The sequence below is a fragment of the Heliangelus exortis genome, chromosome 1, assembly GCF_036169615.1.
Source record: "Heliangelus exortis chromosome 1, bHelExo1.hap1, whole genome shotgun sequence".
Taxonomy (NCBI): domain Eukaryota; kingdom Metazoa; phylum Chordata; class Aves; order Apodiformes; family Trochilidae; genus Heliangelus; species Heliangelus exortis.
Window position 1 is genome coordinate 91,012,085 of NC_092422.1, and position 16,759 is coordinate 91,028,843.

At 38.9% G+C, this 16,759-nt stretch overlaps 1 protein-coding gene across 1 annotated transcript in view; it reads left to right on the plus strand.

Moving 5' to 3' along the window:
* The first annotated feature begins 3,914 nt into the window (after positions 1–3,914).
* RCAN1 (regulator of calcineurin 1) overlaps positions 3,915–16,759 on the plus strand; it is a 39,897-nt gene continuing 27,052 nt past the window's right edge. The window contains exon 1 of the mRNA XM_071753622.1: positions 3,915–4,245. Coding sequence (XP_071609723.1) covers positions 4,000–4,245 — 246 coding nt within the window. The 5' untranslated portion in view covers positions 3,915–3,999. The remainder of the gene's footprint in view (positions 4,246–16,759) is intronic.

Below are 16,759 nucleotides of genomic sequence, written 5' to 3' on the forward strand. Positions count from 1 at the left end.
AACTGGCACACTCCACATGGGAGTTTGAGAAGCCCTTTATCAAAACATCTTAATAAAGAAGATCTCCATGAGTCTGTTGCAGAAGCAGTCAGGTTTTTATGAAGTTTGTATGATCTAACAAGAGAAAAGGAGTAAATATATAAATTGTAGCATGATAGACTGGTTCACCATTCTTGATAGTGGAGGAAAGTATGAGCATGATCAAGTTCTTTTGACCATCTTTTAGATTCAAATAAATGGTTGGGTTGCTTTGAGCTTTTAAGTCTCAAATGTGTTGCACATTTTTACTGTAAATGTAGGTGGTTATTTGGTTAAGACTTAAGAAATGAAGATTTTCTGTTACATATATATGCAAATAACTAATAGTACAAATAACTCAATGTCAGTTTAAGAACAAAACCGAGGACAAGAGCTTTTTGTATTTGCAGAATATGAGAGTAATTAAAGAAAGTTTATGAAAAGGAAACTGTTAATAGCCGAAGTTAATCTTCATTGTTAGTATAAGCATATTTTAGATATGCATATACTTTGTTAAATTTTACATCCAAGGAATGATTGCAGCACTGTTTTGTGAGTAGGCTTTTATGCATAAAACCCCCTCAAAGTCTCCTGAAGTCTTGTGAAGTATTGCCAGTGACACCAATTCCATGTGTTTTAAACTGCTAAGTGCCCCTGCCTATGTGCATTCTGAAGTCTATTCTGAAGAATATTAAATAAGCCAGTGGTTGTATTGTGTACTTGGAAAAAAAGTTGTCCATAGGGCCACTTGTTAGGTCTTTCTCCATAGAGTTTACACTCAGTTATAATCAAGTTCTGTACAGTTCTATGATTTTTTTTCCTTCACTTTTCATTTGAGAAGTGAGGATTTTTGTTGCACATGCATGTATTACAAGTAGCCCTTCTGAGATCCCTCGTGCTTTTCTTTCTACCACTAGATGGTAGTGTGTGTTGTTTAAAACACTTGAATGGCACTGTTCTAGCATGCATCTAGCGCTTTACCTCATGTTCAATCGTTGTCACTTACACTGATACACTTTGTTCCCAAAGATGAGCATGGGAGTGAAGATCTATTTCTTCTTGGCCTACCAGCTGTGCCAGACAAAAGTGTACATTGCATTCCCTCCGTATGTAAGAAAAAGAAAGGATGAATCTCTCGTTCAACCCTGAAGATTAAGGAAGTTCAGGTTTAATTTTTCTTCTAAGTCTAGGACTGAATTAATGCTGGGGGGTCGTGGTACAGTCTCAGCTGAGCTTTAGGCACTACTGTGGTACAGAATATAACCAATAGCTTAGTTTCACCCATAACTCTGACGGCTGAGTTGCAATAATCAGGTTGGGGTGGCTTACACTGTTAGTGGCTAAAGGAATATTTTTTAATTACTTCTGTTATACAGTAAGATAGCAGGCTGCAACTACAGGAATTTGTTATCAGCAGGCTTTGCTTCTTGACTTCAGATTTTGAAGTACATTTAATGATAGATTACCATTCAGATTCTTCAGGTGAGATTTCTGTAGGGAACTCGAGCTCTTGATGCAGAGAATACAGACAGATAACTTCTTACCAAACACATAAGTGTCACCTCTCCTGCCAGGAAGCAACCCTGAGATCAAAGAATAAGGTGAAAAATGGCACTAACTTGTCTGGAGGTTTTAATGCTAATTTAGCATTAATAAAACCCAGCTTGTTCATACGTGTAACTTCTCTTTCAAGATACCATTTTTCTGAATCCTTGTGAAAACTAGCCTGACAACATACAGACTTATGCCACTTAACACAACTGGTCAGGAAAATATCTTGTATTTAAGATGAGAGTTTATCTCTGAAAAAGGCTTAAGTGGCTCAAAATAAAATTAGAGAGTCTGAAGAAACTTCTAACAGGAGATCTTTTCACGTGGTATTTTTCTCCTTCTTGTTGTACCCTGCAAGATGTCATTAAAATTGACTGAGACCAGTAATCCATCAGTTCAAAGTCTTTGATCTGAAAAAAAAGTCAACAGTGGTAATTTAAGATAGGGTAATGCTGTACCTCAAGGAGTTGCCTCTGGTATAAACTTTGCACATTGCAGATCAGCAGGTGGTAAAGCATTCTCAACCTGTCACAATTAGTTTTTCACCTAGTTTAGTATTTCATGTTAATGCATTTTGTAGGAAAAGATCTGTAAGCATGTTTTACATTGGTATTTGAACACCTTTGAAAATATTTGTATAGGAAGAAGTGACCCAGTGTAGCCTGCATCAGTATGCTCATTGTCTGGTTACAAAATTCTATCACATATGTGGCACAGTAATGTTTTGCAAATGCATACTACCATGACTTTACTACAAAAATACAATTAAAAAAACATGATCTCAAAACCAGACATTATGAAATGTAAATATTTATTTTCCATCTTTGGATGGAAATCAAAATATCACCTGATGACAAGATTACTATGCGTGATGAAACAATGCTAAGTAAGCCCTGGGACTCAAAGCTATAATATAAATGCCAACCATCTCCTCACCCGTGTCTGGGAGAAGTTGGTTGTAACTGGAAATGAGAACAGAAAGAGCCCCTCACAGGCTTTCTCATTTTAAGATGCAGCTCCTGTATTTTGCCACCTGTTCTCATTTTTTACAGGAACTCGAGTACATTTTGCTAGTAGCAGTTTTTGGTATTGAACAGGTCCAGGGTGGGAAAACAGGGTTTTGTCTGATGGCTTTTCCAACTTTTGAGACCTCATTCTTTCTTATGCAGCCCTGCAGGGGTAAAATGTTTGGCTTGTACTTCAGCACCTACTGCCCAGCATCCTCTCCCTCCTTGCTGCCTTTTACTGTTCTGTGTTACCCACGTACTGGTATAGGATGCTTACAGTAGATGTGTGAACATCACAACAACTTTATAAAAAGTCTTGTGATCTCTGAAACATACTTTTGGATCTTCTACTAGAAGGTGATGCTATGTATACACATGTGAGAAAAGTGTTTCTCTAGGTTATTTAGGTTGAGCTACCCAACACATTAGGTAAAAATTATTTTTCTGAGTAGGAAAAAACAAGCAGCTCCTCCAGTGTAGCCAGGCAAAATGCAGTTATCCTTTAAGACCTTATTGACACAGGTAAAATACAGGTAAAAATCTTGTAAGAAAGTCTCCTTCACATCTGAAATGAGGAGGAAAGAACATGGATTAGGTTTTATGCACCATCTTTTACCAATTTCAAAGTCAAAATACCATTGGTCTTCACCCAGCAATGCTTTTGAAAACAGTACGAAGAAAGGGTTAAGATTAGCTTCCTAAATTGGCAGCAAGAGATGCAACTGCCTAAACAATGCTGACTTTTTTTTTTCTTGTAAGCTTCTCTTCTGTTGTCTGTAATGTGAACTGTCTGCAGAACATGATGGGCTGGCTTGTCCTTAAGGCAAGTAAGATGTACACAACAGCGACTTGTGTTTGAGTAAGGCTTTTTCTATTCATCTGGTTGTTGCACAACGTCCCTTGCCCTCTAAACCAAGACGCGTCGTTCCTTGTCCCGGTCGTGCTGTGCAACTCCAACAGGCCTTGCCCGCTTACCTTGCCCCTGGGTCATCCCCATTATCCCCACCGGCCGCGGCTCACCCGGCGTGCGCCCAACCTCAGCCGCTAGCTCACCTCTCCCCCTAGCCCTCCCTGACCACCCCCCCAGCCGCTCCAGCCTCCCCTGGCAGTGCCTTTGGCCCCACGCCGCACCGCTCCCTCTCACACCCCGCCAGCTGCTACGCTGCCCTCACTCAAGATGGCGGAAGCAGCGCCTTCAGTTCGTGCGGGCCACCTGTTGCTACGGAGGCGGCGGGCGGCGCCTTCCTATTGGCTGACACGGCGCCCGGCGCGCGAGGGGGCAGCGCAGGAAGGCGGCGGCAGTTTAACCGTCGCGGGGGTTACAGGACCCGACAGGGCGGGGCGGGGGTTGCAAGTTCTGTGTGTGCTCCAACGGGACCGGACCGGCTCCGCCCCGCCCCGGGGGCTCCGCTCGCCCCCGGCTATGGAGTGCGGCGGCAGCAGCGGGAGGGGCTCGGCGGGGCAGGAGGAGCTGCCGCTCCGGCAGCCGATGCCGCCCAGGGACGAGGAGGAGGAGGAGGCGCAAGCGCTGCTGCCACCGCCGCCCGAGGCCGAGGGGGACTGGAGCGCCGTTGACGGCGAGATGGAGGCGGTGGCGCTGCGGGACCTGCCCACCGCTACCATCGCCTGCAATCTGGACCCGCGCGTCTTCCAGGACGGTCCGTGCCGGGTGAGCGCAGCGGGCAGGCCCGCCCCACGCCGGGTGAAACGCGAGCAGGGCCGCGGGCCGGCTCCCTCTGCCGGCGAGGAGCCGCTGCCGCCGCCCGGCTTTGCCGGCTCTTGGCTACCGGGGCCGCCGACACTGCCGCCTCAAGCTGCTCGTGTGGGGAGCCGCGGCCTGAGGCGGGGGCGGGCGCTGAGGGCCGGCAGGGGTGGGGGGTGAGAGGCGGGAGGTGAGAGGCGGGAGGGCGTCCCGCCTCCACTCGGGTCTCGGCGGGCCTCTCGGTCTCCGCAGCCCCCCTCTCCCTCAGGCTGGGGGGGGCGAGGCTGCGGCTCTGCCACCTGCCCGCTGCCCTGACATAAAATGAAGCAGGTGTGAAGAGGCGTGGGGAGTCCTCCTCGGCGGGCGCGGGGTGTAAATTCTTCTCCCAGGTCCCTCTCCTCAGGTCTGATTCGGAGGCTCCTCTGATCTGAACTCGTAGTTCAGGGCGAAGGGGTGCATAAAACAGAAGGGGGGGGGGCGAACAGAAAAGCAACCCAACAAAACCCAGCCATCTTGCCCTCAACCACTCCGCTGACAGCATTACCGTTATGATCTAGAGAGGAACAGCAGTTCAGCTGGGCATTTGGCGAGACAGAAGGCAGCATTTGGAGAACTGGGAGGGTGGTAGGGAGGTAATTTATAGGCAAGGGGACCGAGAAAGTGCCTGCCTGCAGGCAAGGCGGTTTGTCAGCACACAGATCTGTAGCACTTGGCCGAGTTGAGGACCACTGTATTTTTAAAACTAACCGAAATTGTCAAGTGTTGTTCCAGAGCAGAGAAAGGTAGCAGCAGCTCTCAGAGGAGTACTATAAACTGCAGCTCTAGGTGTAATATATAAATACTTCAGAATTGCTTCTCATCCTATCTGTGGCCTACTTGATGAGGGAATTTAAATCGATTTTTTTTTTCATCTTTCTTATACTTGTCTCAGCCAGAATTAAAGATTGAGTGAAGCTAACTTTTCTCTTTGTTTTTATAGTTGGCTTTGCTATCAAGCTCTTACTTTCTAGTGACTTTGATATTGAAGGAGGTGTTTAAACAAATTGAAACGAAATGAAAAAATAGACAATAATGGTACTGGTTTAAAATTCTATTAAAATAATTGGCTGTCGCTTGTGGAAAAAAATTTAGAGTTGTTATAGTAGTACAACTGCTCAGCCCTGCTAACAGTTATACTGACTGTATTGAAAGTGTGGTGGAAATTGGAATACCATGTAGCAGTATCTCCTGTTACTTTCTACAGTTATATAACTTCAAATGGAAGTATACTTTTGTATAATTTCTGGTAACCGCAGATGTGGTGGGAATTTTGCCGTTACTGGTATTTACCCTATTTACTTAAGTTCATTCCAACTGTTTTTAGGAAAATGCCCATAAATAGTTCTATATAGTGTCATCAGGTGTATGTAGCGTGTATGTGTTTTTGATGGTGACATAGATGCATAATCCCACAGAAGAGGTACCTGAACACCTGAAGAATTTTTCTGTCCGTTTTTATTCCAGAGATTCTGCCTTCAGACTCCAAGTGCTATGTGTCCTTAAAAGTACAATAAAAGGTTGTTTTAACTACTTACATTTTTCTTGCTGAGAGCTGCAGTGGGAAAGGGTGCAGATTATATAAAATAATAAATTATTTTGATGTTAATAATATTGACATAAACTATCTGATCTTAACCATGGATTACAGCATGGAATTGCTGCAGCATAGCTGTTCCTTTAAAAATTTAAATTCCTGAGGCAAAGAATGGAAGAATTATATTGAATAAATATATTTATCCAAGCAGGAAGAAAAATCTTTCTCTAAGTTTTATAAATAATGCAAAATAAAAAGGAAAAAACCAAAACTAAACAGCAGCTTGGTACCTGCTGTTTTGTAAATGTGGCAGGTGTACGAAGACTTTTAATAGATTGAAGAAATAGTTCAGGTTTGGGCTAGCTGAATCTCTGCTGTTGAAATACATAATTTAGCTTTGGTTAATATGATTATAGAGATGGCAAGAGCTAAATTTTCAAAGATGAAAATGTATCACTGCTGTATAGAAAACCAGTAGATTCATGGAATGGATACATTTTTAATGTGTTCTGTTTTCCAGATGTCAGGCAGTTGCAAAGAGAGGAGAGGTGGGGTGAGGCACTAGGGCTGGATCTTAGTCAGTTTGGAATTGTGAAAGGTGGCTTCATACTGCTGTTGGATGGCATGAAAAGAATAAAGTTATACTATAAATGAGGAGGAAAATATAGAGCCTTTCATGAATGAATCCATCCAGTTTTACATTAGCTTTTGCTGATTCTGGTATCCAAGAAAAGATATTTTGGTCTAGAGTGAAAACTTAGCATCTAGAAATAGATATCTAGAAAGATAACTCTAAAGGATTGCGCTTAGTTAAGGAGTAAATTTTAGGAAAAATAATTTGGTTTACTCTAGAATATATATATATATATATATAAAAATTAAATTTGCTCTTATCAGTGTAGCAAACGTTTGTAACTTTGCTTCTGTGATTATAAAGGAATTAGGAAAGGTATTGTAAAATTTCACCAGACGTAGAGGTTTTTAAATGTTGTGTGACTTTTGGTGTGTGCAGTGTGCTTTCTTCTATTCTGTGAACTTCCTACTTTTTCCAGTGTATGTAACAATCCTACCTTGACTAGATATTTAGTGTTTTGTTGTTTTGGGTTGTTTTTGTTTGTTTTTTTTTTTCTTTTCAGTAGGCCTCTTAGTAATCCTGGATTGCCCTATTTGAGGAGGGTTGATCCAATCACAGGTGAGATAGGACAGCTAGGCGGTGACTGACAGCATCTGTTTCTACTTTGCCCTCCCCTTCCCAAACAGTGATTTGCACTTGAAATCCTTACTCTATGTTCTTGTGCTTCCTCTCTTTTGAATATGTTTTTAATTGAGGTGTTCATGTTGCAGTTGAGAAATCTGAAGTTCTATTAGGTTTGCCATCAATCTCTTAAAAAATAAACCATCCTTTCAAGTTGGGTAATAGTTCTGGTAAATGACTGTTCTCTGATTTGTTCTCATAAGAATCTGACTTGCTTAAACACTTCATAGCTAGTTTTTTGATGTTGGTTCCAAAATCTTTCAGAGAACACTGAAATACCTTCTCTCAAGTTTTTCTTAAGCACAGTTGGAGGAATACCTATGGATTCTGCATCCCCTTTTTTCACTGAAGTGTACAAGAAATAAGCTTAAATGAAAACCCTTTATCTGATCCTTAAGTTGGCTAATTACCTTGGAGAAATGCTGTTCTGATTTCCATAAGTGTCTTCCACCCTTAGCCCCGAGCTTTTTCGTAGTTTCAGTGTTGACTCAAGGCTTGAGGAACTGTAATTCTTAGAGAAAAGCAGTATTTCTTTTTGGAACATGCAGACAAGTTTGATCTACTGTAACTGTTCATAAGTACCCCTTTTAAGGAAAAAAAAAAAAGTGTCAGTAGCTAATTATCAGAGCCAACAATTGTGCTTTTCCATATTTCCTCCTCAACTGATACCCAATTTTTAAGAGCCTTTTTATGTCAGTAGAGGACACTCTGGGGTTTTTTATAGAAATTTTCTGTCAAATGGCAAGCCCAGTAGGTAATAGGCTTGCTTGTGTTTTGTAATCCTGGAGGGATGTGGCATACTTCACTGATGACTTTCAAGTTCTGAGTACAGCCACAGGGGGGCTAAAGAACTTCATTTGTGCCCTGGTAGTCTGTCGCTAAGTAGGTTACTTAGGTCTGTTCTAGCTGTCGGTTTTCCATTTCAGCTTAATTGTAGACAAGTTTTACTCGTTTAATTTGTGAAGAATAAAAGGAAAACAAAGAATATCTAGAAATAATTCGATTTTGGGGCTACCGAGGAAAGAATTGCTTTTTAGGGCTAAGAGAACAAAGATCTTTGATGCAGCTACCTTTCCCTGTAATGCTTTAAGTTCCTTAAACTACTTTATAATACCTATAATTGTCGTAATCTTCTAAATCTTATAAGTTACAGCAAACTAATGATTGTACCAAAAGGTTCTTGGTAATTAACAGAAACTTACATTCATAAAGATAGCTCCTGAAAATGGGCTTTTATATAACGACAATATTTTTTTCTCTGGAGCTTGCTAGGGAAAATTCCACAAAGCTGAATTTTTCAAGAAACTTAACTTGATTGCTTTTAAGTGTGCTAGCAGTAGGAGTGAGCCTGTCTCCTACAGTAATCTGTCCTCACGTGACCCCCAGTGGCAGGCAAAAATAAACTGGCTGTGAAACAGTGTCAGTGGTTGTTTATTAAAAAAAAAAAATGTAATCATGTTTGAAGATAAGGCCTAACTAAGGTCAGAAATCTCTGCAGTACTATAACCAAGAAAAAATCAGTCATGGCAGGTGTATTGCAATCTTGTTAATGATTATCATAGCTTTAAAATTCTATTCTTCCTTTAGCTTTATGTCGTTTCAGTATGGAAAAACTTGTCTGTGGATTATCTGAAAATAAAACCATTGTTAAATGAGTCATGCTTTTAGAAATATTTAATTAACTTACAGCCTACTGGAATAATCATGAGATGCTGCATGTACTTTGCGTTTTCAAAAATACTTAGAGAATTACTTCTAATTTACAGGAAGTTTGTCAAATTTCTCAGGAGTATTTACAAAACTTTCTTTACAGAATAGGGCTTGGGTTTTCTGGTAATCTCTTCCTGTCTCAGTCACATGCCTCATTAATCAATTTACTTAAAGTTTGATAATCCTCTTAGATCACATTTAAAAAAATTTTAAAAGTAAATTTCAAGAAGGTGAGTGTTTCTGCATGTTTATGTTTTTGTGACCATGGTTCTGGTTTTGGTAAGATGTTCCCCTAGTTGGAACATGAAAGTTACTTAATAGCTTCTGTACTTCTATGTGCTTAAATTTTAAAGATTTTCATTCTTTCTCTGCTATTTTTTTCCTGAAATATATATTTTTTTGTCAATGTTTGTAGTTCTTTCTGTACTATTGCTTTCCAGAGAAACACAAAGTTGAAGTTTGGTGCTCAGATAATTTCCTAATAACCTGTTTTTACACTGAGCACTAAAGTGACTAAGGAAAAGTTAGGAAAAAAAATAAAAAACTTTCATTATGAAAGCTTTAGCAATAGAACTTCTGGAATTTTTTAGCTACTTTATTTTCAGATTATGCAGAATTATTTTTTGGCTATTAACAGGTTAAGGCAGACTTCTGAATGCCTTAAGTCTGGAAGCCATGTAAATGTAATGCTATGGCTGATGTAATAGTCTTTGACATTACAGTAGAGCGTAATACCATGCTAATGCAGTTTTGTGGCTCCTGGGATGCATTCAGGCTGCCAAATGCACAAGAAGAATTTGTTCTTATCTCTGCATCTGAGGCCAAACGTGAACTCCTGAGTTGCTGGAGTGCCTAACCTCCTTAGTTTCTGAGGGTTTACAGAAAAAAGTCTTTTTTTTTTTTTTTTTTCTAAAAATATGTCATCCTTCTTGAATAATTTGAAGGCTTCCAGCACTTCACAATATATATGTGTTCTCTGTCGAAATCTTGCCAGTAGTTACAAAGAGGTGAAATATCACAAAGGAGTGAAGTTACAGTATTCATCACTTAAGACAAAAGCTATACACTTTATAGACTTGTAATACAGATTTTCATGCTTATAGTTTGGTTGGTCACAGTGCTTTCCTGTTTTTGTGTCCTTTCTCTTATGCCTTAATAAGAAAATGAAATGAAAATATGAATATTGTTCTACATGTTATGAAGTATTAGAGTTTTATTCAGTCTTAGTGAGTGTTTATTTCAAGGGCGATGTCTGTAGTCTTCTCGCTCAAGTAGCTTTTTTGGCCTATGAGCCTGGAGTATGTTTTCTGGTTGTGCTGAGAGGTGATTTGGGTAAATTTCAAATAATTTAATAACATTCAAATCAGAAATGTTACTTGAACAAGTTTTGAGATGAATACTCTATTTTCAGTTGGAGTAAAAGTATTTGAAAGGATTGCACAGTGTAACTTTTTTTTGGTCAAGCAGTGCTTTACTGCTTTTTTCATATACTTGAACCCTCAGGCACTGAATAGTGATTTAGGTGGCTTCCTTTAATTGTTCTCCACATATTAGTTATACTTCTTTTGAATGTACAGATAATACAATGAAACTGTAATTGAAAGGCTGATTTCACCAGAGGAGGGATAATTATTTTCATTTCTGTAGCTTTTGTTCTGCTGAAAGCATTTCTGAGTGCATCATAACTAGCTGAAGCCTTGATAAAATAAGATGATGCCAGAGAACCCTCATGCTGTGGCTTGGAATATGTTGGTGTTGTAAAGAGGAGGTTCAAGTTTATGTCACACTTGGACCCTCTGTAGGTCTCCTAAGTCAGGTGAAAATAGCAAAGACAGTCAAAAGTAGAAAGCTCAATTCTCCAGCAGCTTGTTACTGAAACTGCTTATTTAGTTGGGCAAGTTTTAATAAATAACATTTATGAACTTACATTTGTAATTAATATTGGTCATTAATAATGAATATGCTTTAATTTCATAACTGAATGTCAAAAGAATTGAAATGAGGAAAACGAGGAAAATAATTTTTAAATGGCTACACAAAGTTTATGTAGTGTACATTAAACAGAAATTACATTGTAGTTTGGGTTTTGTTCTTATACATGGGGAAGCATACTTTTGGCTTTTTTCCCCCTTTAAGACTTGATACATCTGTTAATAGAAGTACCTGAGGGATAGACCTGACTGAGACTCCTGTAACTAAGGTAAGAATTACACTTCTGTGTGTGACAAGAGGTTTTTAGACACCTCTGACCTACAGGCAACTTGGAATGACTTTATAATTAGTTACAGGGCTTTTTCCATTTAGGTTGCCAGAACCTGCCCCTACCCCACAAGAGAAAATGTTTTTTGAAATCTGAAGAGATTATTCATGCACTATATTGTAACCTGGCATTTATGAAGGATTTTCAGACTTCTTTTTCTGTTTTTTCTTAAACAAAACAAAAGAAAACTGAACAAAATAAAAACCACAACAACAAAATATACCAAAGCACTCAACAAAACCCCCCAACCACACCAAAATCAATAGAAACAAACCAAAAGACCCTCCTGCCCCCCCAAAAAAACAACCCCAAAGTCTAAAACTTAAAGGTTTGTCATTTCCACAAGAGATTTGAGGTGCTGGAGTGAGCCACTGTATTATGGAATGTTTCTACTTTCTACCCAGAATATGAGAATATGCTGGAAATGCATTAGTAAAGCTGAAACACTTACTGTGTCCAGTGAATCTTAGACTGAGGTCTAAAATACAGTTTTTAAAAATTGTCTTTGTAATGCATAAGTAAGCTGTGAAAGTCATGGTCTTAGAATGTTTGGGAGTCCAGTAGCCTAATATTAAAAAAAGAGCTGGGACTGATTCATGAGTGATATCCAGTGAGCACAGTTATTAAGGAATCCTCAGAGTCTGTGACGTGCTATTGATAAGGTTGGATGTGAGAAGAGTAGTTCATACATGCCTGGCTTTATACCTTTTGTCTCTTCCTCCAAGAATTTGTTACTGTCAGAGATAACTAGAGTGCCTTTCTTCTTTTCATTAACTGTATGTGTTCTTATTTATTACTGCTCCTGCTCATAAAAGCAGAGTGATCAGTACTCATAATATTGATAACAGTGGATTTAATAAATTAAGATGTAACCTCACTGTCCAAGGTAAACTTTCCTTTTCATTTTAGAGATTTACACATAACTGTGAGCCAGCGTATCTCTGTTACACCAGTGGTTTTAGAAGTTGTAAATGTGACCAAACTGCCCTATTGTAAAAGTGGAGTGAGTTGAACATACTGTGATTAGTTTTCTCTGTCTATATTCAGCCTGGCTGAAGAACGTTCATGATGGGATGAGCCCGAGTCATTTGGCAGACAACTGGCGAGAAGAAATAGGGTGCTTTTGGCACTGCTTTCCTGAAAGTTACATTGTAGTTGCCCTGTTGGAAAGCTTCGAAGAGCTTTCTTGATGCATATGTAAAAACTGTTGTGAAACCCTAATGATGTGATAGATGTATATCCAGTCTTTTAGCTGTAAATATGCTGGATTCCATGTTGGCTTTGAGTGGAGATTATGATGAGATGAGGATTGATATGTATGTGTGTCTGTATCAGTCTTGGAAAAAAAAAAATAAATCTTGATAGCCTTTAAAAAGAAAGTCAGACTTTGACTTTTAGATACTGTATAGACAAGTAAACCAGAATCAGGATACTGTTTTTCATGGATGGAATACCATTCTAGAAGCTTCTATGCAGGTTTGGGTCTGCCTTCAAAATAAGGGACTGCCTGGGTGAAATGGCCTCTTAAGAATCAGGATGCTTTCCAAATAAAAACTGGCTGAAAGGCATCAAGAATTGTTTCTTTTTTTTTTCCCTGGAGGTACTGTTTCCTTTCTCTGTAGAGATAGGAACTGAGCTGGTGAGCTGCCAGAAGACGTAATCTGTATTGATTTTTTTTCCTCTTTTTTGTAGGTGAAGAAGCCATTCATAATCTATATTAAAACACATCTGTGAGTTTCTGGTGAAAATATGAGAAAAGGAGAGTGTAAGCCAACAAATGTAGATATATGTTATGAAATATGTTAAGGACAACTCCCATCTCTGATATTTCTGTCTAGAATTATTTTGATAATTATTCAGAGCTACTGGTTTTGCTAGGAAGTTGCAGCACTGGTACATTTATTACTAGAGAAAGCTGAGACTACTCTTAATCCTGCTTTTTGTCTGAAAGTGGCAATATGTACGTTGCAGGCTGGTTTGTCCAGTTCAGGAAGAAAGATGAAATTGAATATGTCCAAAAGAAATGATAAGAACTAAAATTTATATTCTTGCAGCTTGTGATATTAAATAAGAGCTTTTTCTTAAGTCAAGCAAAAGATACACACTTGTGAAATATTGCGGAGAAAACTTCTCTGTGTGGCTTGTGTAAGCAAGAAGGAGTAAATGGGAACTCTGGAGTGGTATTTGTCCAACTTCTGAGGTATGTGGACACTTCTTTGCAGAACTGATTTTTAAAAAATCAACTTCCAGTAATTAGACTACTTGGCACTTCAGCCATATCGCATCAAGCTGATAGCAAAGATCAGTTGGCTAATGGAAACACTGATTAAGGGCTTGAATTTTCCTGGGGCTCCAGGGTGATAGTGAAACAGCTGCTGTTGCAGGCAGTGGAAAGTATGAATAACTTGCCTGGGGTTGTATAACCAAAAGAATAATCGGATCAGAGACTAGGTTAAATCATTGTGCCTTCTATTAAAAACACTGTTAGCCCATGTGTTCACGCCTCATTACAGCATATAATTTAAGAACACTAAAAAGACCCCACCTATAGGTAAAGCCTTCACACCAGGAGTCAGATATTTTTCTCCCAAGAAAGAAGTGAGGGAGAAGGTCACTAGTAAATTTGAACAGATTTTTAAAGTTTTTTTCCTTTGGTATATGCTAAGTAAACTTTAAAAGCAATTTTAGTAACATAACCCATGGCAGATTAAGTGTAGTAATTCTTCACAGGAGAGGGTTTAAGGAGAGATTGTTCCTTAATTAACTACTTGAAATGCAGCTAAGTCTCTTGTTTCTTCCTTAGCAAGTTGCCAAAATAAAACTCTGTTCTCATCAGTATCAGACTTCAACGATGACGTTTTCCTCTCTGCTGAAAAAAAGTGAAAACCCAAGATTTCTATAGAAGAGCAGGGGAAGCAGGGGATAGGATAGAATGATATGCAGAATTGTATTGGTTTTCAGCAATGTTAATTGAAGCATAAATTCTGAAACTAAAACTGTTGTCATGAAAATTCAGGAAGTTACAATGGTTTCAGGAGTTATTTTTTAATAACTCAGATCCTTTTTCCCCTTCAATCAAAACCAGCTATGTTCTTGCAATATAGGCAATGAAATGAAAGCTCTACTATCTACTACCACTGTCATTTCAACAGCGAAATTGTTCTGAGGCATCTCTGATTAGGTCAGATGGTCATATGTCTGTTTGGCTGTTTTGGTTTGGTTTTGGGTTTCTGTGGTTTTTGTGGGTTTTTTTTTGTTTTGTTTTGTTTTTTGTTGTTTTTGTTTTGTTTTTAATGCCAAGGTACTGCCACAAGCAGTTGAAGTAATTCAGCCCTTGTGTTGCTATCGTGTCACTGCTGCAATGAAAAGGTCAATTTCATAGGAAACTTGATAAACTTTGCAGACGGGCTATTTGACTGTTAAAAAGCTTTCAGTGTATTTGCAATTACAGGTTATATGGTTTATCCTACACTCTAGTATGTCACTAACACATGCCTGAAAAAATTACAGTGGATTAGATATTAACCTTACCAAAAATGCATGTAATTTAGGATAAAATCCAGACTCTTCTGTGGCTCCTTTTATCTTTATTACTATATCTTAAATGCTTTTGATATTTCTAGGTGCACAGAGTATGTTCTTGGAAGTACAACTGCTAGTTGCAATTATATTCTTCTGCTACCCACCCAGAACATTCCTTGAAAATACTTTGAAACTATCTTCCTTTCTTCCTGCCATGACTCCAGTGGAAAATATAATTCTTTGAAGTTTACCGAAATAGCAGCCACTAAACACTATCGTGGTTTTGTAAAGACTCATGTTTTAGAGTATATTTTTTTTTCTTTGTTTTTTCCTTAGTCACAGAGAATGTATTAGAAGAATGGTCAGATGATGAACACTAACTTTTACTTGCCCATGGTAATATCCTTTCATACTGAAATTAAAATGGTGTTGTCATGATATAAAGAGCTAGTCATTAAAAAAAGCCCTAAAACACATACTCTTTTCATTTAATTTAGTCCTTGTCTTCCTCCTAACTTTGCATTCCCTCAAGTAGTAGTTTCATATAGTTGGATTTTTAAATACTTAATTGCAGAAGTGTTTTTCATTAAATTTCATCATGTACCTATCATAACTGGAAAAAACACCGTAGCAATTTAGAAATATGTTTTGGGGACATCTCCTGTTTTGCTTTTCAGAAGTGACAGCTGAAGATCAAAAGAAAAAAAAATCCCTAAAATACACATTCATGCTGCAATTAAGAAACACATCAAAAAATAAAAACTAACAAAAGCCAGCAGCTATGGTAATATGTAAATCTAGTTTCACCAGTTAACGATCTTTCTCTAAATTTAAAGAATGAACTGGGTTTCATAGGTAAAATTTGGTACAGATAGGGAGACTGAATTTTAAGTAAAAGCTATATTAAATGCACCAGAATGGTGCATCAGAGCATATGTGAATGAGCAGAAATGCCCCAAGCTCCCACTTTCCTTTTAGAAAAGAAGCAGCAAGACTGAAAGTGAGAGGAGGTTACTCCTGTCTGTGAGGAGGGAAGTGTTGATGAGTTGGGCAACATCAGTCTTGGAAGAAGCCATTCCTTCTGAGCATGTGCCCTGCACCCTGGTGCTGTTACACTAGGGCAAGGACTTTTAGAGGGCTTTTGAAGGCTCTGAAATGGGACAAGTAGATAATAAGGCTTCAGCTAAATATCAGCTGCAGGTTGAGAGTTACTTCCAATGGCATAGTTCACACTTTCCAAGAAATGTACCTTAGAATTATTATCAGGTTTTGCAGCATTCCTGGCTTTGGGTTATATTTGTGCACAAGTTTGTCCAGTGTTGTCAAATTGTCATCACATTCTGGTGTGAAAGAACTGAGTTTGTGTGAGAGCATTGCCCCTTTGTCTCACGTTGGTTCCTTCCCTTCTGAAAATGCCAAGCATTCTCATAAAGTTGGTGACAATTCTGAGATCTGTGCTTGTTCAATGGAAACAAAATTGAAATTGCCAGCTTCTGTCTTGGGAACATTTGAAGAGCTTCCTTCTTGATACTGTAAGTGGCAGCAAATTTTAATTGCTGAAAATGATACCTGTGACATTATGTACTATAATAAACCTCTGGCCCCATAGTTGGTGCAGTCCTGAAGGGGTGTTTGAAACCTCAAAGATTCACAAGATGTTTGCTAGTCAAAGTGAATTAACCAGTATAAAATTATGTGCAGCTGCCTAATTCTTATTCAGTCCCTTTTTTCCCCGTCCATAATGCACAGAATTATGGTGCTACAGGACACCACACTGATATTGAAGTTTTTATTTCAGACTGTGTTCTGAATTATCTTTTCTTATTAGACTGACTTTCTTTTAATTTAGAGTATTTTAGTTAGTATATTGTAGTAGATTCCTGTAGAAGTCAGTACAGGAATTCAATAGAAATACAGAACAATCAAGCCCCATTGTAATTTGTAATATAGAGGTGATAAGGACTAGTCTTGTATGACATATCTGTGACTTGAATTGATGCTATTTAGGGAGTCCTTTGGTCTGGGAAACAGAGGATGGCACTGGTGTCTGGTTTTTGGGTGGTGTTTCTTTCCCACAGTTAATCAGCCATTGAAGTTACTTGTAGTAGATCCATTCTTTTAAATGCCATGGTGAGTAATGAAACAGAAGGTACGTGATGCT